Below are 25,848 nucleotides of genomic sequence, written 5' to 3'. Positions count from 1 at the left end.
AACTTAAGTTAAGTAACTTGGTTAACATTATTATCTTTGTTAACATAGTTAGCATAACTGCTACACTGTAAAAAACATCAATCATTACATCTTACTGCAGTAACACAAGTATACTTTACTTACTATAGGCTGACCTAGTGTTCTTACTAGAGTAACATTAGTAATGTGCCGAACTTGCATCAATGGGGTCTAAAACTTGAGATACCCGAGTAAGCTTCACAACTCAGACCTGAGTAAACTGGACTCACGCAGTGCACACGAGCACAGTCAGCAGAGGGAGCATTCTGGATTCCACAGCCAACGGTCGGCAGTGTTACGGTGTGGCTGACTTTTGGGATGGGAGTGTAACGCAGCTTCACCAGTGACTTGCTCTGTCCGGTAAGTTTACAGTATGTATTAATGTGTCAAATGTTTACAGTATAGGTTGAACTAACAGCATTTGTGCAAAACTGTACATTCGGTTTCATTAACAGCTGGGGTAATGTTAAGTTCAACTTGCTAAGTGGCCGATATATGCGCTAGCTGCTAACAGTTTGCAGCTAACTGATAGCAGCTATGCGAGTTAACATTGCCTCAGACCATGCAGAGCAGAAAACAAATATTCTAGGTATTCAAGCCCTTTGATATTTTTTGTTATCGAAGTTATGAGGAAGTGGTGGCGCCTGGGGTCTAGAACTAGGCTGTATCAGAGCCCGTCTACGGAGAGCCTTGCCACTCCGTATTAAGTCCCATTGTACCGAATTTTGGTTGCAGTTCCACCAGATTTCCACTGGGGGCGATCGCCATGAGTGCAGAATGAATGGGAGTCAATGGAGCTAGACGGCTAAATTTGTCTCTTTCACCTGATTGTCGTTGACAAATCTCAGATTTGATTGTAGTTTGTATAACTTCAACATGGGTTATAGGTCAAAAGTTGAATGAACGAGTACTTATGTCCTTTTGATTTCTTACAGTTTGGGTCGTTGTTGCCCATAACACGCTAGCATTGTGCTAATGAGTTACGTCATTGACACGTTTGAAAGGCTTTTTAGAACAATTAAGTGACTTTAAAAAATATAATACTCCACCAAGTGTAATTTCTTTGCCTTCCCTTTAGAATACAATATTCAAATTACTTGAAAAAAAATTATATCCCGAGAAAAGTGGATTTTGAGGGGTACAGCTCCATAGACCTCCATGCATTCTGCACTCGTGGACGAGCGCCCTCATGTGGAACCACAGAAGGAACTGCAACCAGTTCAGAAACCGGAAGTTTTCCGAGAGTGGCAGTTCTCCCCTTATTAGACATTCTCTGGCTGTATACATTTGCCAATAGCAGACATCCCAAGTCTCCCGGAAGTTCCGGGAGTCTCCCGCATATTGATAGCGGCTCCCTGACGCCCGCAAATTAAATAAAATCTCCCGGAATCTAGAGCGAGCGATCAAGAGCGCGCACGCGAGAGGGAGACCTAAAATCGCGTGTGTATCTGAGTGTAGCGCGCACACGACAGGGGAGAGAGAGAGGGGTGGTGGTGCATGTGTGTCTGAGCGCATCCAAGACAGAGCATCCTGATCCTGATCCTAATCAGTTCAGTGTATCTAGGAACAGGAGAGTCACGACAGAGTCAGTCCCCCCCCAAAAAGGAAAATGTAAGACCCATTTCAAAGTGTACCCTTGTTTATAAGAGTAGAAAATAATGATAGGCCTAGTCTTGCATGCTGCACTGTTTGTAACAGTGTTAGCATTGCCCATGGTGGGTTAAATGATTGCAAAAACATGTTGAGGTGAGTTTAACTAGTGTCAATTCATGTGCATATTATTCAGGCCTATATTAGATGGCTTAATTGCCAAGGCTACATGAAGACCAAACTGCAAGATCTACATATTTTATTTTCACAATTAGGCTACTATCTATAGGCCTTCCCTATTTGGTGTATTGTTATTATGGTTTTTAGTATTGTTATTTATTGTTATTTTTTTTTTTTTTTTTTTTTTTTTTTTGGGGGGGTGGGGGGGGGCTTCGTGATACCTCCCTGAAATGACTTTTTGCAGGTTGGGATGTCTGCAATCCTCTATTTTCAAAGGTGATTCAAGTAAGGAAGAGCATGGCTCAAAGTAAAGTAACTGAAACTACATAAATTCGTCAAAGTGAATAATTTGTGTCAACTCACCGCAATGTAGATTTATTAATGCACCCGTGATGATCTACATCTCCATTTAAACCAGATGTTTTAGAGCGCACGTTGAGATGTATTCAGGGCAGGGCTGTACCTACACATATTTGTTGCACGTGCTACAAAAATCATTCTTTGCGATGGATGATTTAGTACCAACGTTACACCGGTCAGATACAGTTTTGCCTATGGCTATTCCGTGAGACTGAGGCGCTTTTTGTTTGTGCGAAGTGCGTGTTTAGGGTGTGAGAGGGGAGTCGATGTGATTCCAGCTTGGTAGTTAGTCTATGCGATTAAAAAACACGTGTGTGTGAAGTATCCAAACAATGATAACGCTTTCATTATGGCTGCTTTAGCCACAGACCTTGAGCTACTGTACAGTGGGTTGGGTTCCATTTAGAAGTGTCTATTCATTCGCCCTTTCCGTGATTCGCCAGAGGTGGCAGCTTGATACTGTAAGGTGTATGCTAAGCCATTGGTTCCAAAGGAGATTTTATTTGGGTCGCCAGCATAGCCTAGTGACAAGTGTTGTGTAATAGGCCTAGCATAGGGCCTACCTTATACCATAGCTGTCAACCCTCCCGTTTTTTCCGGGTTTCTCACGTATTTTAACTTTTTTCCGCAGTCTTCCCGTTATTTTCCCAAAATATCCCGTATTTTAACAATCTCATAACATTAGATCTACCATCGGACTTGTCAGTCTCTGTAGGCTACTGTTGTCCTGTTGCTATTGCTACCCCTTTGCCCTGCCAGCGAAACAGATGTTTTCAAAGCATCGTTTTGCTTGCTTGAAGGCGACAGTGAGACTATTTAACCCTCATAGGGTGTTCGTTTTTTTGTTACACAGGAGGTGCTGCTGGGTCTGGTCCATTTTTAAAAAAAATACTTACTAGATGGTTACTTCATCCCAATTGCAAGTAATATAAACAACACATATGTTAAATGTGTTGCCTTTACCTTTGTTAAATCACAATTATGAATAGAAGTGCCACTCGTTTTTGTTTATTTTTGTATTAAAATATAACAAAATAAGGAAATGCGTCATAAAACAGGCATAACTGGAAAATAATCAACAATTGTACAAATGAAGCAAGTTTTATTTATTTGAATTTCATTAGAAATTGAACATACTCAATAACATCTGTCTGAACAACACATTGAAGCCATTGAACACAGCAATTTTATACCAGACTATACCACACATGAGGGGCAGAGTCTCACTGTGTGTGTATTGCATATGTATTTTTTGATAGGGGATGGCATGAAAAGGTAAAAAGAACAATTGATGTCTTGTGCATGAGTTACATGCACAAGACATCGAGCATGTACAGTAGGTCCTGGTAGCATCCAAATCACATTGGCAGCCATGCAGGGGGGTTCATTTCTTGATCAGGAAGACCATTCAATTCTACCATTTTTTGACATCCATATGTTGTCATTTGCAAGCTGCTGACAGTCGAGTCCAATGTCTGGCTGCTCAATGGCTGGTTCTATGGCTGGCTGCTCAACGGCTGGTCCTGCAGCTTGCTGCTCATCGGCTGGTCCTGGGGCTGGCTGCTGGCGGGCTGGTCCTGAGGTTCGCTTGCGTTTCAGAGCTGGCTGACAGGCTGGTCCTATGGCTGGCTGCTCACGGTCTGGTCTTGAGGCCTGTTTGCGTTTTGAAGCTGATTGACGAGCTGGTCCTGTGGCTTGCTGCTTATTGGCCGGTCCTGGGGCTGGCTGCTGGTGGGCTGGTCCTGAGGTTCTCTTGCGTTTCGATGTAGGCCTACAGGCTAGTCCTAAGGCTCACGGGTTGGTCCTGGGGCTGGCTGCTTGCGGGCTGGTCCTGGCTGCTTACAGGTTGGTCCTGGTCCTGGCTGCTTGCGGGCTGGTCCTGGCTGATCACAGGCTGGTCCTGGCTGCTTGCGGGCTGGTCTTGGCTGATCACGGGCTGGTCCTGGCTGCTTGTGGGCTGGTCCTGGCTGCTTGCAGGCTGCTTCTGGGCTGGTCCTGGCTGCTTGCGGGCTGGTCCTGGCTGCTCACGGGATGGTCCTGGGGCTAGCTGCTTGCACGGCTGGTCCTGGGACTGGCTGCTTGAACGGCTGGTCCTGGGGCTGGCTGCTTGCGGGCTGGTCCTGGCTGATCACGGGCTGGTCCTGGCTGATCACGGGCTGGTCCTGGCTGCTCACGGGATGGTCCTGGGGCTAGCTGCTTGCACGGCTGGTCCTGGTCCTGGCTGCTTGCGGGCTGGTCCCGGCTGCTCACAGGCTGGTCCTGGCTGCTTGCGGGCTGGTCCTGGCTGCTCACTGGATGATCCTGGGGCTGGCTGCTTGCAGGCTTGTCCTGGCTGCTGAAGGGCTAGTCCTGAGGCTCTTTTACATTTTGGAGCTGGCTGATGCTTATCCTCCTCTTCAAACTCAGTGTCAGACTCTAATTTTTCAGAAATGTTATCCTCACTTTCTGAAACTATTTGCTCTGCATCACCATCAAAACCCTCTGACACACTGACACACACACATACACACAGGACCTATGATTTCCACACTTTAACTAGTTCCGGGTCCAGTGGACCCGAACATCCTGTGTGTAATATAAATGTGAAGGGGGGGTTCATTGAAAATGTTTTCTGATTTATGTTCCTCACAGAAAATGAGCCAAGGCCAATGAATCTTAGTTTTAAAAAATAATTATTTGTATCATTTTTATTAAGCTAAAAACTGAAAACGGGTCCCACAGACCCGAACAGCTTATAAGGGTTAAGATGACGGCGTGGTTGTCGTGAGAGCACAATTCAGTGGCACCTGCATAGTGTAAGGCCGCACGCACTGTGCTACGAATAGAGAAAGAATTCCCTCCAAGTTGGCCTACCATAACTTCCCAACTCTGCACTGTAGCCCATAAACTGCATGACAGGCTATTTATATTTTTCCTTTAAAATAAACAAATGCATTTGTTCAACTTTATGAAGAAGAATTACGCTCTAGGCTACTTGGAACTCACACATTTTGTGTGCTCAGGAGGGAGAATAACAGCGCACAGCGGCATCGATTACGATAACTTTAGCCTTGTTAGGGCTGTATAAAGTTGACGAAATTAATATAGGCTGTTGTTAGGCGTAGCCTAAATAAAGTAGGCTACTTTGTTGTATTGTTTAGCTGACCAATGCACGACCTTGCAATTGCGAAACGGACTACTACTGCAACCCTTCCAACGTTGGAGGACGAATGTTGACATTTTTCTGCGTGAGAAACCCGGGAAATCTCCCTTATTTTCAAAGCTCAATGTTGACAGCTATGCCTTCACTGTAAAACCGAACAGTACAAGTAAAACAATGTTTTTGATTTGTAAACACTCAAAAATGAAAAAAAGTTAATAGTACTCTAATCGTCTGTGTTACTTGAACAAATTTGAACTTTTAAGTTGACAGCACTCGTCCGCTTTAAGTCATTTGAAAAAATAGAAAGCGTGGGAAACTTCCCCACGCAAATTGTAGCAAATTTGTAGGCGGATCTTCTGCCATACGTGGACCTTGTGTACAGCACCAACTAACGCCGAGTGACAAGCGACGCCGGCAACGGTCGACCACCAGATGACAAGAGACGAGAACAAGAGCAGTGAAAATAGACAACGAGAGAGGAGACGACGAGAAGAGAGAAAACCCGCAATTAAACGTAAGTGGAAAAATGAGGTGCATGTTGACCCTAAAGCACGTCCTTTATCATATTGTTTAAAAACCCGAATGTTTGAAAATATTGTCTTAGGCTACGTGACGTAACTTTATCCAGTTAGAACTAGCTAGCACTAGCGGCTAAGAATTTGGCTGCTGTATGCCAGCACTTGCTGGATCAGCCAGCGATCTAACTCAATTTGCCAATGTGAGTACTAAAAATATGAACTAATTAACCCCCGTTAGCACTATTTAACACAATAGCTTGGAAGTGCAAGCTTTGTGGTGCACTGCTTGATAACAGGGCACAGGTCCTGCAACATTATCGTTTACAGCATGTTAGCAATGTTTCCTCCATTAAAATTAGTCCACTGTCATGTTACTGACTGTCTGCACATTTAAGTCAGTAGCTTAAATTCATTTGACACGGTCACACACAGTTCATGCTCAGTCAGAATGTGTATTATTCGCATGTCAGCTGTGTAGGTGAAAACAACCATTTAATGTGCAAACTGTTCTCGGCCATTTAAGGATGCATTTAAAGTGGCATTTAAAGCGACATCATGAGATGGTGGATTGTCCTAATAGAGATTGTCAGTATGTTCAAATGTGTATTCGTCCTTCAATTCACAGATTCAGAAGTTGATGCAAACAACATTGGCATTGAGAAGGAAGGAGATCATATCAGACGTTCTTCCCCGCAGACATAGCCTATTGGTTCGGTGGTGGCCTGCAATCATGTTGGAATCTCAGGTAAGCATTTCTTTTGTACAAATACTTGGAATAGATTCATTTCATGTGTGGTTCTGACCAAATGTGTTTTAAATCTTTACACTTACCCCCCTATTTTGAGTTTTTGCTCGAAATTGCACACCGCCTACTAACAATGGCCCTGTTTCCAAATACTTTGACTTATATTCAAGTGCTTGACCCCCTTTGAAAGCAGAGGTCTTGTAGATTACAACTCCTCCATGGACTTAAGATAAAAAGAATGCTTTGGTTTCAGAAGCTGTACTATCAAAGAAAGGTAATCCTATTGAATTGCATTTTGTAGTTATTAACTGGCTTGACTCCATGTTTTCTCATGCAGGGATCCTCAGATGTAAATATCCGACGTGCTGTGGCGCTCCGTGGCCTTCCTTTCTACCTCCATGAGGATGATGCCACTTTTCTAAAGACATGGGATGTAAGTAAGTATGTTTTCTATTGACATGAGAGTTAAAGCGTAACTGTGGCATTAAGCGACCCATGGCCTGTTTCGAGGTCAACGCATGCTATTGAAAAAATTCATGCTAGAATGAAAAACAATGAGAAAATTGAGTACAACATAAAGCAAATACTGGTCCAGCAGCTTAAATGGGTGGTTCAGGATTTTGGACATAGGACCTAATTTCCAAGTTAGCAAGTGTGATATTTATCAGTGGAGACCGTTTTTAACACGTTTCATCCAGTCCTCGTCTATTCAGGCGTTATATTTATTTGCCTCGGTGTACTATGGAGTGGGTAAGACTGTTTTTAGTGGCAGGCTTACACATACTGTTGACTCGCGCCAGCCTAGCACCTGCGAACTCTGCAACTAGAAGGACTGGATGAAACGTGTTGAAAACGGTCTCCAACTTGTGTTGTTATCTTGGATCTCGGCACAAGGGATTATAACACCTAATCCTGTGTATTAATGTAATATCACACTTGGTAACTTGGAAATGAGGTCCTATGTCCAAAATCCTGAACCACCCCTTTAAACTAACCTAACAAGGCATTTGAACTGAACTGAAACTAAAGCCAAATTCCCTGGTAGGTTATCAATAGCTGCTGGGCCACTACTCAGTCTATGTTGCACCAATTTTTTTTAATTCTTTTAATTTTATTCTTACGAACAGCCGTGACCTCGAACAACAGGGCTATGTGTCGATTAACGCTGGAGTTACATTTCAAGCTTTTGTTTTTCTGTTTGTTTTTTCACCAAGAAACTCCAGGGAAGTTACTTAGTATTATTTCAAGTAATTATTTCAATAATGCAACTGCCCTGGAAAAGTTTGAAGATAAAATGTTAAACTTAATATGACATGGTATCACTTGACATGTAATGCCTATTAGATATTCAATTAACACACAATTGTTCTTTGTTCATTTCTTCAGGTCTCAATCGGAGTTCCCAGATATTGAGGACCTTACTGTTGAACTCATTCTGATCAGCACGAACAGTGCAAATGCATCCCTCTGCCCAAAGAAGACTCCTGTTGTTTTGGATTGAAATGATTGTTGAATTTCCTAGCATTGGTCAGGCATTTGTCATAAAGTATCTATCTATCTATCTATCTATCTATCTATCTAGATAGATAGTATCTATCTATCTCTCTATCTATCTATGTAGTCTTTATGCCCTTGATCTAAACTGTGTTTATTTGAATATAGCCTCCACTACAGCCCTGTTCTGAACTCCAACCTGTATTTGTTTCCATGGTTTACATGAAAATAAAAGATTAAGAAGAATTTAACTGGCCTTTGTCAACCTTTTTAATAATTTTTTGAAACTAATCAAAATGGACAAGTTTGTTCAACTTTCTGGAAATTAAAACTTTTAAGTTTAATTAAATTTAATTTAAAGAATTGGTTGAAGCAAAATGAAATATTTCAGGCTGACGTAAATAAATCCAATTAAGCTATCTAAGCTTAATTTTATTAATTACCGTGAACTCATGTAGTTGATGTTTTTTTAACTTAAAAAAACCTTGTTGAACACACTCAAAATTTGCTAGTGAAGACTAATTAAAAAAGGTAAGTTTCTTTGACTTAGCAAAACCGAGTTACTATTACTTAAATTTTTTTGTGTAATCGGTTTCACCAATTTTTTTGAGTTCAATTAACTTGTCGGGTTTTACAGTGTTATATAGCTTATAGTTTGTTAACAGTCACTGTTTTGTCATAACTCCCTCTATGCATTTTTGCATTTAGAATAGCTCTGAAACCGGGGGGCGAACACGTCGCAGGGGGGGCGCCAGTGCGTGGATATCTCAATCGCAAAATTAAACAATATTTCTATCGGGCGCATACCATGGACTAGGCTGGGTGAAAATCAAAAGATTGAGCTTAACCATGGACCTCAGTTGCAAAATGCAAGGGAACATGAATCAGCATATTATTTGCACAAACAATAACGGACAGTAGCTCTTCAACTTTGCCCGTTAAAATGTGAAGTCTCGCAACGCATTTCATGAAGGCCCTTTTGGACATGTCAGTTATTTGCACCACTGGGTAAAACGGCATTTTGTTTTAGACTACTGGTATTTAATTTGTGCATTGACAATAAAGCTGAATATCATTTGAACTAGATGACTAAATTTATGCATATGTAGAAGAAGAAACATTCACAAAAATCCATGACATGACCTCTCTTCTTGATAGCTGTTGAAAACTGCATGGAACTGACAGGGATTGTTTTGTTTAATAATAAATAAATAAATACATTATGCTGCTACCTTCTGCTTTTCCCAAATACAATGTAGCCTACAGGTGTACCTTTCATCAGTCCAGTTGCAATGGATGGACTGTGATGAACTGCCCTACTTGTGATTGTTTAGAGATTTTAAAGGTTTTATAACAATGCTACAAATTTTTTGGCCCAGAAACAAATCTATTCACCTTTGCAGCGCCAGTAGGCTATTTTGTGTGCGGAATGTGTGCAAACACACATTCCAAACAAGCATACACAAAAGTTTCAAGAGTGGGGGATGGAGTAGAAGATGGAGACAAATTCATTAATATGATTTATTTTCGCGGAATAGATGTACAGGACTGAGCGGCGGTCATATTTTGTACCGCTATGCGGTAGGCTACATCTAGTTTTTTACAGTGTATCAAACATTAGAGCCATTCCAACTGTCAGTTATCGTCAACTATCTACCTAAATAATTTAACCATTTAAACTATCCACCTATTTAACTGTTCATTCTACCTATATTAAACCTCATCTACCTAGCAACCAATATAGTTTGTTTTTACTCTGTATGATATTTTACATAATATTTTTTGCATTTTCATGCACTGTATTTCCTTCAGGAAATGCTTTTCTAGTTATTTCTATTCTCTTTACCAATTTTGTCTACTGTGTCAAATCCCATAACCATAAGCAATATGCATATGCACAGAACGTTTCGGCACAGAAGTAAACGTCTTCCCTTCCCATTTTTCTGTAGCCTGACGTTACAAATTGATATAACGTTAAGAGTACGAGTTTCTGAACACGTTCAGTAGCCTAAAGTCTTGCTTCTCTCAAAGACCCTCACCCAATTTATCTACAAACCTTTTTGGGATTGTCTCAAGTATAACCTATCGCGACAAATGTTGCGACGTCATCCTTGACAGGAGCAGACATTAGGTGGCACAGCCCAACTTCAGACAGTCTTGGGACACTGGATTACGCTGTGCGCAACTGAAACTTCTCTGCGACTTATTATATTACGGGTGATTGTGCGTCTCACAATAATGTTGAATCCATAGGCTACATGGTTCTTTAATTACACAGTAGACTACACCTCCACAGTTCCATCGTAGCCTACTGATTCAAAGGCTACTCTCCGACATCTCGTGACATTCCAAATTATTGCGATTTGTATCCTGTCATTCAGTGATTTGGATTTGAAGGTTGACGCTATGCCGCTTCAATTACCGAAATTACTGAGGTAGCCTAAACCTCGGAGATTCAAGATTTTGCCCTAGAACTGTGTGCTGAATAGGTCTTAGAAGTGGGTGATCTGGCGTTTTAATTCGATTTGGCCTTAATGTTACGGAATGGAAACTTGAACTGGTTGTGTTTTCAATCTGACTGCTGATTATGGCTTTCCGATTCGCCTTTACTTTTATCAGACGTCTCCACGCAAAATGTCTGTGCCCAATGTTTCTGTGTGTGACTGTGGTGCTCTTCATCTTATACCAGTATACTGTGTCAACTGGGTAAGTGCTACACGACTTCCTTAAAATTTAATTTCTTCCATTACTTCGGCCTAATAATAATCGATGCAAGAACAGGCATCCCTGTCAGATTATTTAGATTTAGCGACAAATGGATTATTTCTTGAGGCTGATATTTCTTTTTCTTTAAGATGCAGTGTTTTGCTGATGCAGTGTTTTGATCATTATTTGAGACTATGCAACCACGAGGATCATTTTGGCTAGTGATTCATTATCTTTCTGAATCCGACTAGTTTGAGTTTAATGCAACAAGAGGAAATAGCAAAACCTTCCTAAGGGACCTTTTGAAAACATTAGCTCCAAGTGTCATGCTTTCTCAATAAATAACATAATTACACAAGTGACAAAAACAACATAAGGTGTGCTCATATACTGAAAAATGTAGGGGTGTGACTTTCGAAACCGACGTCTCGAATCAGTGTCGAGGCTTCGAAGCACAAGTGTTTCGAAACACTGCTTCGAAACATCGTTCAAAATCCCCATGTCATGATGTGACCAAAGTTAAGTGAACGTGAAAGTGTAGACTTTTCTTAGCAATAACCATGATCGTGTAGTAGGTGTTTTTTGCACGGTAGCAGGCTGCTCAAATCCCCGTTTGATTTGTAAGGTATTGTTTCAGATCGTATCGGTTTTCTTGCTTTATCATTAACCACACAGCTTCAACTAAACTCTCAGAACGGTCAAAAATCTAGAGTTTTTATAAGAAGAAAGTGATTTAGAGAACACTAGTGGCAGCATCCAGTAATTGACCGAGGGCATGACTGCTTAGCTTTTGACGAAGACTGAACACAGGTAACACAGCGAGCCACGAACTTGAAAGACTACGTCTCCAATACAAAGCATTTGACAGATTTGTTTCACCCTAAACAGCTCTGAGGTGTTGAAATTGTTTCGACCTTCGGAACAATTCGGCACAATTGCTTCGAACGTTTTAGTGTTTCATAAAGCCTCGCTTTGCTCAATCCGTTATATAGAGGGAGAGCAGCTTCACAGAAGAGAACTTCTGACGGCATATTTGAGGAAAAGTTGGTAAACCACCCCTCTTACCTAATTTGAGGGTGCTGATTCTGAATATTTTGTTTACCAAGCTCAATTCTGAGTTCTAAGCCACATAATCAGCATTTTAACACAAAATAGCGATTTTCTTTGCTTATTTTTCTCTAAATTGGGTTGATTTCCAAAGTAATCACTAAAACCAAAAAAAAGTGTTCTCTAAATACACTTTACATGTTTGAGCATTAAAGAAACCATACTATAGTTTATTAATGTATTTAATGGGAACATGATTAAAGTTAACATGGAATACACTCTGAAATTCTAATCAAAACACAACCATATTTTTATTGCTAACATGAGTCACTCATGTGGTGTTTGCATTTCATCACAATAACAAGTTGCACAGATAACCTTCAACTCAGAATATATCCTACAGTAGGCCTACATATGAACTTAGATAGCAGGAATAAGCCTAATGCAGAACTGCATCTACCGTCAGCAACAACCGACAAGTAAACAACATTTTACTTCTAGTAACACTGGATTTGGTATGTGTGCTTGCCTCCATACTAGAGCTTGATAATGAGCTCTTCTAATATGCTATTGAGCAGCATCACTTGGTGGTAGAGCCTCCGATCCTCGACATCTAGAAAACAGAGTGGCTCTGGCATAGTGTTACGATACCAAAATTATGACTTCGATACAATACCTGCCATAAATATCTTGATACTCGATACTGAAGCTATATCCAAATCCTAAAATATCTGGAAAAGAAAGGACGCAGGCCTCCTCCAAGTGTATTGAGTCATTTGTGTTGAATTTGGTGCACTTTTGGTAAATTCTGGGTTTTAAACTTATGTTAAAACTTTTGTGTGATTAAGTCCTTTATTGTTTGTTATAGCTCATTTATATTGTGTGGTGTTTTGGCAATAAATTACCTTTAAATAGCCAAAGTAGGCTAGATCAAGGTCAGTGTTCAAATTACTGCATGCAAGTCACTTAATGCTATGCAGAAGAGCCTAATCTTTAGGCCATCTGATGTAGGCTACTCTAGGCCTTCCCGTGTTTATGGGATTTCTTTGACAGTTGCAAAGGGAAAAAAGTGAAGATAGTCTTCTTTGCTCCATGTAATTTAATAAGTATGTTTCAACCACTCAGGTCTTAATCAGATAGACCTACACCATTATCTGTAATATCTGTGCATTCCTACATTAGGTCTATTTCTTTGATAGTTAAAATAATTTGCTACCATATAACAAATACCAAATAACAATAAAAAAGCAGAGACTTTCTAATGAGGAGACACAGCACTCAGAAAATCCTCCATAGAAATGCATGGGGTTAGTTTGTAACGCCAATATGGCAGTTGTCTACACATATCACACCCCTTCCGCGGCAAAACGTTGACATGTGAATACATTGAGCCAATCATGTGCTGTGTTGTGAATACATTGAGCCAATAATGTGGTGTGTTGTGAAGACATCGTGCCAATCATGTGTTGTGATCTCGACCCTGGAGCAAGATTGCAGTAGCTTGGTGTCGTGAAGCCTTGCGCATGCACATTTCTGCCGAGATGGATGCCTGATGTGTGCCCAAGAAGCGTTGCTATATGGCCGCCGAGTGGAGGGACTTGCCTAAAAGGACTTTGACAAAAGTTTCTTACAAACTTTCCTGCACACTTCTTAAATGTGCTGCAGTCAGATGGGTGTCCTAAAGACATAACTAGATCTTGAGCATCTATTACCAGTGTTGAATGAGCAGTTTTTGCAGTGATCACTACTGGACATTCCACATTGCTAGACAGCACTTGAGTGAGGATAGACTTATTTCCACTTCACAAATAACCATCACTATCTGCAAATGCAATAGCTACAGTACATTAATCAGTTCATAGCTAAGGATTTGTCCTAGGTCCACTTCCCTTTCAGCATCATATGCAGTAATGATGCACTGGAGAATGTTTCTTTTTGTTGCACTATAAAGGATATCTTGTCTAAATTGTTTTGGTGTTTCCAGCTAAAACAGCTATTCCCCAACAGATTAACATCCCACTTGACTCAACTTCACTGACCCCAACTAGATCTGCACGTAACTTGGGCGTTGTAATTGATGACCGACTTAACTTCTCTGAGCATGTAGCTTCTATTGCAAAATCATGTCAGTGTATGCTTTACAACATTGGGAAGATCAGACCTTATCTGACACAAGATTCCACACAACTTCTTGTTTAAACCATGGTCATGTCCAAGCTGGACTATTGTAATTCACTATTAGTTGGCTTACCCGCTTGTGTAATAAGATCATTACAGCTGATTCAGAATGCTGGAGCACGCCTGGTCTTCAATCAGCCAAAGAGGACACATGTAACTCTTCTCCTAGTTACTCTCCATTTGCTCCCTATTAGCCAGAATTAAATTGAAATCTCTCACTTTGCCCTAAAGGACACTGACTGGATCTGCTCCTAGTTATTTTAATTCAATAATCAAGGCATACATCCCCAACCGCCCACTGCGGTCTTCTGATGAGCGTCTGTTATGTCGACCAGTCATAAACACTACTGTAGGTCTAATTCAAGACTCTTTTCCTCAGTGGTTCCATGTTGGTGGAATGAGTTGCCCAGTGGTCTCCGTTCCTGTGGTAGTTTTGGGTTGTTTAAGAGGGGTCTAAAGACATTCCTGTTCAACATGCACTTAGTTCTTTAAGTGCTTCTTATGTGTTATGGTTTGTATAATATTGTTTTATTTCCATTAGGCTGTTGATTAATTTGACATTATTGTTTATTATTGATATTCTCCTTAATATAGTGTTACCATGTCATTGTTTTTTATATTATTGATTGAATGGACATTATTGTTTATTATTGCTTTTTCCCTCATTTTCAATGCTTATTTTATTAGGCTATTGATTGAATTGACATTGTTGTTTATTATTGCTATCCTCCTTATTATAGTTTGACCAACATTCTAATCTGTTCCCTGTTATATTTATGTTTTTGTATTTGTGTGTCGCTTTGGACAAAGGCGTCTGCAAAATCCCATAACCATAACCATACATTTTTTGCAAATAATGCAATCTCCATAGCACTCTTCAACACTCCTCAAACATGCACACTTTTCCATTTTTCTGCATGGCTGGAATTTGAATGATACACTGAAAAAAAAAGTTCTTTGAATTTACATGATTTTAATGTGTACATCGGTCCCACATAATCAGAATGTGTCCAGCTGACACAATTTTTACACTTTTGTTCTAGTTAATCGTTTCTTGTAAAACCTACACATTGAAATCACATTGTATTACATAAAAAAATCATGTTGAATGAAGATAATACCTTCATATTTATGTAATACCAATGTATTGTGTAATGCTAAAGTAATTTTATCATGTCAATAGTAATAGATTGTAAAAGGTACTTCTAACTTAATTTATTAATGCTAAAAAAATAAACTCTTAAAGTTTTATGTCCCTATAGTACCAGAACAGTGTCTTTTAACTGTTTTTTTTTTCTAGAATTGCAGACATATGTTATACATCTTTTTACTGAAAAGAGTCAAGTCAGTTTAGTAGTCAATTTTTATTGAAAGCAACATGAAATACACAGTATTGTTTTTTATCCAGCAATTGACAAATGGAAAAAAGTGCAGCAAACATCACAGGGAGAGGAGGGAGAGGAGAAAGATAGAGGAGTAAGAGAGGAAGAGGAGAGAGAGAAGTGAGAGAGGGAGAGAAGAGAAAGAAAGTGAGAGATCAGGCCTGAAGACTGATGGACCAGATTCAAAGATGACTGACCAAAAGGTGACATTTCTAGTTCCTAAAATAAAGATAATGAATAATTAATAATAATAAAAAAACATCCACAAAAAGATTCCATGACCCGTGGTCACTCAGCCATTGATAGTCCTTTCAGGTTTCAACATAGTAAAAACAGTATTTCTTTTTCAAAAAATAAAAATGGAAAGTCATTCACTGAAACAGGTTGTTCTTTAACCAACCTTGGGAGTTTGCCTTCATCCAGCTCCATGAAGATTTTTTGCAATGCCTCAAAGGTGTATCTAAGCACGGGCAGGTACATGAGGTTATCAACTCCGACATCATAGTGACAGCTAATGGCCATGTAGATCTGTCAAAACTTTATTCCTTGGAGTACGACCCCAATGTCCTCTGGTTCACTTGACTCATGTTCTCTCAGGACATAAACCTCAACAGTTGTCTTCAATGACATCAACTTCATCCATGCCCTGAATTAGGCAGACAAATGCACATAACAGTAAGAAAATGAGACCCTCTAACAAAGCCCTATTGAGAAATGAATGTGAAAAATAGACATGTTCATGTACATACCACATATTCCTGCACAAAGTTTTCAGGATCTTCCCCCGTGTAGATACAGAGTCCCTTCAGGAGACACTCGGCCAGCATCTATATCACACTGAAATAAAAACATTATTGATTAGCACGTTAATCCAAGTTTCATTTAAGTCAGCCACTGTTGTAAACGACCATATGATAAAAAGAAAAAAAAAGTTAGACGAATACAATAGATAGATAGATAGATACTTTATTCTTCCCGAGATCATCACAAATTTTAGGATGTGATGAATAATAGAATAATAATAATAGAACAATATGTGAAGAAGTATCAATATCAACATGATCAAAAATATTAGCCTCTGTAAGGTTAGCATGATTAAAACTCTGCATTACTCACATCAGTAATTTGCTTAATCATTGCTTGGAGACAGGAACTTGGATTGAAGTGGGACAATTGTGATTCTTTTGAAATTCCGTGTTGATCTGAAATAAGATTAGCAGGAAGAAAATTAGTTTCATACCATCACACATACGACAGTGCCAGACAAAACATACTCATACTGCACCACACATCTGGCATAACAGCCATTTATTGATGTATAAGACATTCATTTTATCAACAGTAAATTCATAAATAAATAAAAGATCAAACTTCAGTGACTTCAAACAGTAACATCACTACATCTTTGACTCAGTAACAAAAAAGTTGTATGCGTACACTTTACTGCCTGTTTTTTTGCCTGCACAAACAAATCAAAATATTTATATTTCATATTTTCATCATATGGGGAGACAACTTCCTAGGGCTAAACGTTTTTGGATGCTATAATGTAAATTTGCAAATGGCTTTTTGTCCACGTGGCTATGCTAGCTTGCTTTTAGGCAGCCATTTGCTGGCAACACACTTGGCGCACACAGGCTAACAGGCTTTTCACTCACATACAACTTATTATGCTTCAAACGTGATCAAATTAATGGACTGTACCAAACCAACCCCAATTTAGCTTTACTATGATTTATGTATTTTTCCAACCGCCCAACAGATGCAGCTAACTGGTTGGTTAGGCTAACGTTAACTTGGTAAAAAGAAACGGACCAAAAAATTATACAAAGACATCAAGGGTCAACTTTGCAACACTGTAATACTGTAAGAAAACAGCTAAGAGATTTATTGTCTAATATAACATGATCATAAGGTTGATAAACTTACCCTTCAGTAGGCTAATTCGATTTGCCATTCTCTCTTCCACTTCAGTCACTGATGATAGATATCCAAACTTTAACGGTCAAACCATGCTTCAAACACTTCTTCTTCTACTACTATGTATTGTTTTAATGACACATTACAGCCACCTGCTGCTCTGGAGTATGTCTGAACTTGAAATTTTCACTTTCGATCAACACAAGAAAAATGTCTACATCCAGCATTCAAAATTATCTCTTGAAATCTACTTAATTAAAACGCGTTTGCAAGCGGAATATAAAACAATCATGTTGCATATATCAAATTAATTTGTGTCAAATCAAAGACCCCCTATTTCCATTTTTTTCAGTGTAGGAAAGAGCACCAGTGAGATGTTTTAACTAGGCAATCACAGTCGCCTTTACAGTAAAACAAAATACAGTGTAAATCCTCTGTAAAGACTGACAACTGTTCATAATAGTTAGTGACAAAGTACTTTCTACAGAAACTATTCTACCTACTATTCTATCAATGTATTATCAAGGAATCTATTTTGTTTCTAAACGTCATACTGCCTTTTAGCTATTATTTCAATTTATATTTTAGTTTAGCTTATTTTCATTTGCTTTTTAACGGTCTTTGGGGTAATTCCTGTCCTGTCCTACAACATATCTGATACATAAAGAGTATATTAATGCCTTATTTTTTGCAATTCCTATGATATCTGATGGCAAAACCAAAAAGTATGTGAATTATGCTAATTAGCAAGCTTAAAACTCAAAATTGAGCTTGGTAAACAAAATATTTGAATTCAGCACCCTCAAATTGTGTGAAATAGCCCCTTTACCGACTTTTCCTCAAATTTGCCAACAGGACTTTTTCTGAACGTTTGTTAGCTATCTGCTCTCCCTCTAATATATATATATATATATATATATATATATATATATATATATATATATATATATATAGGATATATATAGGATATATCATATATATATATATATATATATATATATATATATACACAACCCCAAAACAGAAAAAGTTGGGACAGGGGTAACAAAATGCTGGAAAAGTTGTGTAATGATAAAGAAAACAAAAGGAAGAATGTTTCACAACTAATTATGGTAACTGGCAACATGATTGGGTAAAAAAGAGCATCCCAGATGCAGGGTCTCTAAGTAAAGATGTAGGGGTATTCATCACTCTGTGCAAACCTGTGTGCACAAATGATAAAACAATGTAATTTTAATGCTTCTTAACATGAAATTGGGATGTATTTAGGAAGTTCATAATTTACAGGACATAATATTATTAAAACATTCAGAGAATCCAGAGAAATCTTTGCAAACAGGGGAAATTGCTGAAAAACAAATTGGATGGCCGTGGTCTTTTGGACCTCAGATGGCACTGCATCAACACCTGACCTGTTTCTAGACCTGTCATTGTATGGGCTCAGGAAAACCTCTGATAACCATTGTCTATGTGCCCAGTTTGATACTCAATTCAAAAACTGCAGCCAAAATTGTAACAACTAAAATTGTATTGAGACATAATAAAGAAAATACCACCCTCTTATCTGGGCCTGAGCTTGTTGGACTGAGGTAACGTGGAAAAAGGTCCTGTGGTTAGACCAATCAAAGTTTGCCATTCCTTTTGGAAATCATGGACTCATCTGGGCTAAAAAGGAGAGGGCCTATCCAAGTATCCAACCTATCCTTGTCTTAGTGCTCAGTTCAAAACCCAACATCTATGCCGGTGTTGAGGAGCATTAATGCCTACAGCATGAGCATCTTGCACATTTGGCAAAGCACAATCAATTCTGAATGATGTATACAAGATTTGAGCAACATATACTGCCATCCAGGCAATGTCTTTTCCAGGGATGACCTTGAATATTTCAGGAAAACAATGCTAAAATGAATTCTGCACATATTTAAAAATCTTGAATTTCCCCTAGGGATCAATAAAGTATATCTATCTATCTATCTATCTATCTGTCTGTCTGTCTGTCTGTCTGTCTATCTATCTATCATGCTGGTGCTAAGGTGGCCTGTCTGCAGCCCAGATTTGTCAAATTAGGTGCATAATGGAATGAAATGCATGACTAAGAATACCCCATACTGTTGAGCAACTGAAATCCTATATCGGGGAGTAATGGGACAACATTTCATTATCAAAACTGTAGCAAATGGTCTCCTCAGTTCCTTAACATTTACAGAATTGTGTTAAATGAAGAGGTGAAGCAGTACAGTGGTAAACATGCTCCCGTCCCAACTGTTTTTGAAACATGTTGCTGGCATCAAATTCAAAATTAACATATACTTTCCATGAAATAGTCCAAATGTATATATATATATATATATTTAATATATATATATATATATATATATATATTAGGGGTGTAACGGTGTAACGGTTCATGTATTCGTATTGACCGAAACGGTACGGGCATCACGGTTCGGTGCATGAATTTACACGAGAGAATACACGGTATAAAAATACATAAAACTCGTGTGCGCATTAATTTATGTCATGCGCAATTACTGTTAAGTAGCGAGAGTTACGGGAGTTCTTTAGCGACACCTAACGCTAATCTGTAGCCTCGCCTTAGCTCTGAAGCTCTGATTGGCGCCTATGTTTTTTTTTGTCAGGTCGTCGGTCGAGGCCGTCAGTCATTAGCAGCACTAAGGTTAGACCCACAAGAGTTAGAGGATCCGCTGGTCTCTTTAATATCGCAAGTTTGAGAACTTCAGTTACAGTAACGTTAGTACAGGCGAAAGAGTGCTGGATAAGATGAAACTGTGTGTCGGCGTTGTTCAGCAGTTGTTGGGTATGTGAGTGGAAAAAATGCTACACATATTCGAAGCCATCACCCAGATGATGTAGTAGGCTACCAATCACTGAAACGAGGGGAAAAAACTTACCCTGCGCATCAGCAGCCTTTGGATACACATACAAATAGGGCCAAAAACTATGGCTTAAATTAAATGATTTCGTAATGACAGAAAGCTATGTAAATCGCGTGGTAATTACCTTTATGTTGGGGTAACTTGTAACTTCTCACATGAGGAGCTGGTAGTGTTAAGTGCATAGACAGTAAAATAAAGTGACAACGCTAACCAGGCTAATAAACAAACCATGCTACGGTGAGTTAACGTCAAAGGGCAAAGTCACGTGACTTCTAGTTGTAGTCTGTTTATGAAATGAAAGGAGCAATTTCGTTTTTAAAAAAAGGCAAAATAGTGTGATATTTTTACAGTTAGTAGGCTAGATTATTACTTTACACACAATAAAAAAAAATATTGAGGCAAATTGTAGACCCTTCCATATACAACTAAACACAGATGTTGAAGGTCTTGCTTAAGTGGATTTTTAAAAATCATTTTTCTATGTAATTTGCACTTTCAGAAATGAAAGATGCTGTAGGCCTATTTTCAGTTTTTAGCTGATTGTCTTATTTTGTTTACAAGTTACAGATGGAGTCTGGGTACTTATTGTACTGTTTAGCCTACATCTTAAACACTTCAGGCTGTTGCAGATAGATCAGGGAAGAGACTGTATGACACTAGGTGGTACAGCCTGAGACATGTACAAAAAAAATGCTTTCTGCATTTTTGTTTTGCTTTTCCCTCCATTATACCGAACTCGTACCGAACCGTGATGTCCAAACCGAGGTATGAACCGAACCGTGACTTCTGTGTACCGTTACACCCCTAATATATATATATATATATATATATATATATATAAAGATAACATGTTTTAGGCCTGTTGTCAACCAAACAGTTGAGCCTAAAGTCGAACTGGGTAGTGTTACCAGCAGTATACAAAAGCCAGCCAGATTGCCTTTGGCTTCCCAACCCCACACCATTCAAATTATTGCATGTCATTTAGGGCTGTGCAATTAATTGAATTTTGATCACGATTTCGATTCTTGGGTCAAACGATCTCCAAATTAATAAAATCGAGTTGGAACAATTCTTTTGACATTTTCCGTTGTCTATGAGGTTTATGGAAAGAAATGCGCATGCGCAATTCAGTCGTTCCCCCGGAGCATTCAACGTGGCCCTGCGAGCTGTGTGTCTGTGTGTGTGGTGACCTGCAGCACCAGCATCTTATTCAGAAAACAGCGCGAGCGAGATGGCAGATGGAGGACAGCCCCGTTTGCTCGATAAAAAGGGTAAAACAAGTTCTCTTGTATGGCAACACTTCGGATTTGAAGAATCCGACGAGGCACAGACTCATGCAAAAGGTGCTACAATGTAATATATCTGCACCCTTTGGCAACGCAACAATCTTGTTCAATAACCTCAGACCAGGCTTGTGCAAAATTCCAGAATTGAATTGAAACTGGCTCTTAAATTCCAATTCAATTCTTAAATTTCACTTGCATTTCAATTGAGGTAGCAAACAGGAAGCAGAATTGCAATTCGAATTGTGCACAACCCTGCATCAGAAGTAATCACAAAGTCGCTTACAACGAATTAGTAAAGTAACAAAAAGACAAAACCACAACCCCGACGACATCAGTACAGACATCCATTTCATACTGTGTAATGCGTCCATTTCAAACACACTGTATAATGCGAGCACTAGTGGAAATATTGCTTCCTGCTTGCGCTCATCTCTGAAGCATGATCATGTTAACAGGCTGGTGTTTCTGGCAAAAAACACTAAGTATGTGCCATATTCACCGAAAATGATTCTGAAGTTCAAGACAAGTTCGTTTCAGTAAGTTCTGAGTATGATGGGCCAGGCCAGTCCTTCCAGCCTTAATCCATTAGTGGATGCAATTTGTTGAGTGTCGTTTACAAAAAACGTTAAAAATGTGTCAGTGCGCTAAACACAAGAAAGTTAATTTAAGTGTATTTAAGTTGTTCTGTCTTATTTGATTAGTATATTTATTTTATTCATTGAAAGTTTTATAGAAATTACAGAACAGCTGGATAAATATTTATTTGTACATTATTTTCAATTTGAAGAACATTTTCTATTTTTTATTTGAACATTTTGTGTAGTTTAAGAATTTTTAAAAACTCTCAGTTACAGTAAGTTTTTTTGCCGAAATGCCAAATAAATGCATTTTATTTTCAAACTCAAATAGAATCGTTTGAAGAATCATGATTTCAATCTTGACCAAAAAAATTGTGATTCTCATTTTTTCCATAATCGAGCAGCCCTAATGTCATTAGTGTCCATCTTTGTGTTGAGGTCATGACTAACAGTGCAGTTAGGGGTTTTAGGCCCTAACCACTTCCACTTTAGCCTCTTCAACAGTAACTTGAAATTAAATCTGACTGCAGACCAACACCAGAAGAAGATGTGTGGAGAAGAGGTTGTGTCCGCATGTTGTGTGTCGATTTTTTTGTTTGTATGATCGTGTTAGTGAATGAAGGACCTGTTCTTTTATTCACTGTTATCAGTATGCCTATATGTAAGTTATGAGTGTCTGATTATGCAGAGAGAGAGAGAGAGAGAGAGAGAGAGAGAGAGAGAGTCACTGCCTCAAGACCTCTGAAGTTTGCCTACAAAAAAGCTACCATCTTTGCCCAAATAAGGAGATCCGGTATCTTGAGATTTTTTCTATGGGAAAATAACATGGGGATTTGGAATTATGTCACCTGTTAAACTCTCGCGGGGATGAAGAAAATGCAGACGTTTTGCTCTACACAGTTTTGTCCACTGCCTTCGAGTGGATACTGTGATCTTCGGTAGGCTACGTGAACACGGCACACTTAGATCTTTGCTACCCCAGAGCTAACTTACAATGCAACTGGCAATAGCTTCAATTAACACCCGGATCCTCTTATACGGGCAAAGATGGCAGCTTTGGTTCCTTTTTGTAGGCGACCTTCAGAGGCCTACAACATAGAAGGTAGCTCCAGAGACGTTTTAATGAGGAGACACAGCACACAGTTTGTAACACCAATATGGCAGTTGTCTACACATATCCCGCCCCTTCCCCACCAAAAAGTGCCAATCATGTGTTGTGATCTCACCGCTGGAGCAAGGTTGGTGTCGTGAAGCCTTGCAAAGCGCATTTTTGCCGAAACATGCCCGATAAGTGCCCAAAAAGCTTAACAATATGGCCGCTGAGTGGAGGGACTTGCCTAAAAAGACTTTGGTAGCTCATAGGCCTACTAGTGATAAACAAACACGCACAAATGAAAAAGGAGTGAAAGACAAAAGAGATTTTAGACATCTATGCACACATTTGATGAAAATGCTTGGGCTTATATTTGTGCAGTGTTTTTCAAAAACGACCAGCACTGCATGATGTTCGCTGTGCCCTGTTTCGGAAAGTGAAAACCAATGTGGATACTTTACCACCAACTCAGTATGCCTTGTTTCTGCACCTTAACAGATACCTCTCACTGAGGTCACCAACAGGACATACAGAGGAATTACAACTTAGAATACATTATCCAACTTACGTTCCCATTCTTTATTGTGTTTACTTGTGATGAATCAGATTTTAGCATGCAAAATAGCTATTAAGCCGGTAACAAGAATTCTGGAGCACTCGTAGATCTACAAGTGTTTTCACAACGCTCTTAAGCTACGATGGTTTCGGGAAATAGTCGGCAAATCTTAAGACGTTCGTAAGAGGGACTTTATGATGCTCTTAGGCTTACGATCTGGGCCCTAGTCTAGCAATTAAGCCCCCTGTTGGAGTGTCAGAAAAATACACAGAAAAGCAGCAGGAACACAAAAACAGCTTGAGACGTAACACACACACAAACACACAGACAGATGTTCCTGACATTTATAGATAGATTTATAGATACTGAGATAGATAGATTATAACAGTCTGACATAATAAAATGAAGAAATCTTCATTTTTATCTTCATCTTCTTCATTTTATCTTATCTATAACTTCATCTTCACTTTATGGCCGAAAACTTGTGTGAATCCACCAGATGAAAAGTCAGAGATGTTTAAAAGCTACAACTAGTCTATATGATATTGTGTGTTTAATGTTTTACCTTTTTTGTGATACTCTCCACCAGGTATTTTACTGCAACTAAGAAGTGTACTCTGACCCCTGGTGAAACCTTACAACCAGGAGATCATATAGATAATTCACTAAATCTTTGGTATGTTGAGAGCTATAAAAATGTCCCTCATCAAAGACATCAGTGTGTTAATTGGTTGTAAAGTGGTGTAAAAATCTGTCTGTGTTTTTAACCCATATAGGTACAGATCTGATGTTCAAACATGCACATCCTGGAGGGCTCCGATAATGTGGAATGAGATGTTTGAAAGAGAAATCTATGATAACTACTATAAAGCCAAGGCCACATCAGTAGCCTTAACTGTCTTTGCTGTTCGACGGTGAGTGTTTCATTACCTTTTTTGTTTTTCTGTTAAGTTCAGAGAGTTGTGTGGAAAACAGAAAAACAGTAATATTCACTAACAGTAACATAAGTAATCTTAATGGAACTTTTCTCTGTGTGAAATTCAGTTCAGCAAGTTCAACTCATTGCATTATGTTTATATATCTGTATTCCTTTCACCTTTGAAGATACTTGGAGATCTACTTGAAAGATTTTTTGACGTCAGCCGAACGGTATTTCATGGTGGGCTTGCCCGTAGACTACTTTGTGTTCACTGATGTCCCACACAACGTTCCCACTGTCCAGCTGGCACCAGGACGGACACTGCAGGTGATCAGTGTCAAGAAGTACGACCGCTGGCAGGACATCTCCATGATGCGCATGAGGGCGATCTCAGAGGTCATCGACAGCGTCATCAGCAAGCGGAACCAGTATGTGTTCTGCATGGACGTTGATCAGGTCTTCGTTGGGCCATTCGGCTCGGAGGCCCTTGGGGATTCGGTGGCCTTGCTGCATGCTTATTTCTACAAGAGCTCAGTACCGGAGTTTACTTATGACCGAAACCCCAAATCTGAGGCGTACATGGATGACGGGGACTACTATTACCACGCGGCTATCTTTGGTGGCACATGGCAAAGTGTGAGGAACATCACCAAAAGCTGTCACCAAGGAATTAAAATGGATAAGGTAAATGGCGTTGAGGCTCTTTGGCATGACGAGAGTCACTTGAATAAGTACTTTTGGCTTCACAAGCCCAGCAAAGTGCTTTCCCCAGAATACTGCTGGGCTACTGACATTGGCTCCCCTTTTGAAATCCAGGTCCAAAGATTGATCTGGGCTGAAAAATATTACAAGGCTCTCAGGGATGAGAAATAGACTTGGTGTATAGACATTTTGAAATGTTTAAGTGTTTACAAGCTAAACAAGCTCAGGTTTTGGGATGGGAATTGAAACATGAAAACCTTCGTTGTGTGTGCTGCAAAAAGCCCTTGTGATCTCTTGATGTATGAAACTAATTGTTGAGAAGACCATGCTTTTTGTTCATGTACATAAATGACCAGTGGTCTGTAGCTGCCAGTCTTATTTCGCTTTGTGAACTTTTATTTAGGTTTTTATTTAGTCCATCAAGCTCGGAACAGGTTTAAAAGTGTGTAGCTTTGCTAAAAATCACCTCAAAATTGTCAAGATTACAAAGATTTGGGAGCTAGAGATTGTGAGGACTTGTTTTAATTCTCGCCAATA

General features: G+C 39.3%; 1 protein-coding gene and 1 long non-coding RNA gene across 2 annotated transcripts; one reads left to right on the top strand and one right to left on the bottom strand.

Annotated features, from left to right (window-relative positions):
* Positions 1-10,212: 10,212 nt before the first annotated feature.
* Positions 10,213-25,676, top strand: LOC143114089 (N-acetyllactosaminide alpha-1,3-galactosyltransferase-like). Its single transcript, XM_076275539.1, has 4 exons — positions 10,213-10,753; positions 24,280-24,366; positions 24,467-24,604; positions 24,795-25,676. Exons 1-4 carry the CDS (start codon positions 10,635-10,637, stop codon positions 25,480-25,482), a joined length of 1,032 nt encoding a protein of 343 aa, XP_076131654.1. The 5' UTR covers positions 10,213-10,634; the 3' UTR covers positions 25,483-25,676.
* On the bottom strand, positions 15,328-17,412 carry LOC143114351 (uncharacterized). The gene is made up of 4 exons (XR_012984901.1): positions 17,290-17,412; positions 16,477-16,562; positions 16,110-16,197; positions 15,328-16,006 (listed from the first exon to the last, which is right to left on the bottom strand). It is a non-coding gene; the product is annotated as an uncharacterized LOC143114351 (long non-coding RNA).
* Positions 25,677-25,848: the final 172 nt, after the last annotated feature.

Source organism: Alosa pseudoharengus, unplaced genomic scaffold (assembly GCF_046254945.1).
Source record: "Alosa pseudoharengus isolate Yale_2024_CS ecotype anadromous, Long Island Sound unplaced genomic scaffold, YU_APseudo_1.1 YU_APseudo_1.1_scf_9, whole genome shotgun sequence".
In the NCBI taxonomy this organism is placed as follows: Eukaryota; Metazoa; Chordata; class Actinopteri; order Clupeiformes; family Clupeidae; genus Alosa; species Alosa pseudoharengus.
The sequence above is the reverse complement of the archived record's forward strand: the minus strand, read 5'-3'. Positions and strand labels throughout refer to the sequence as shown.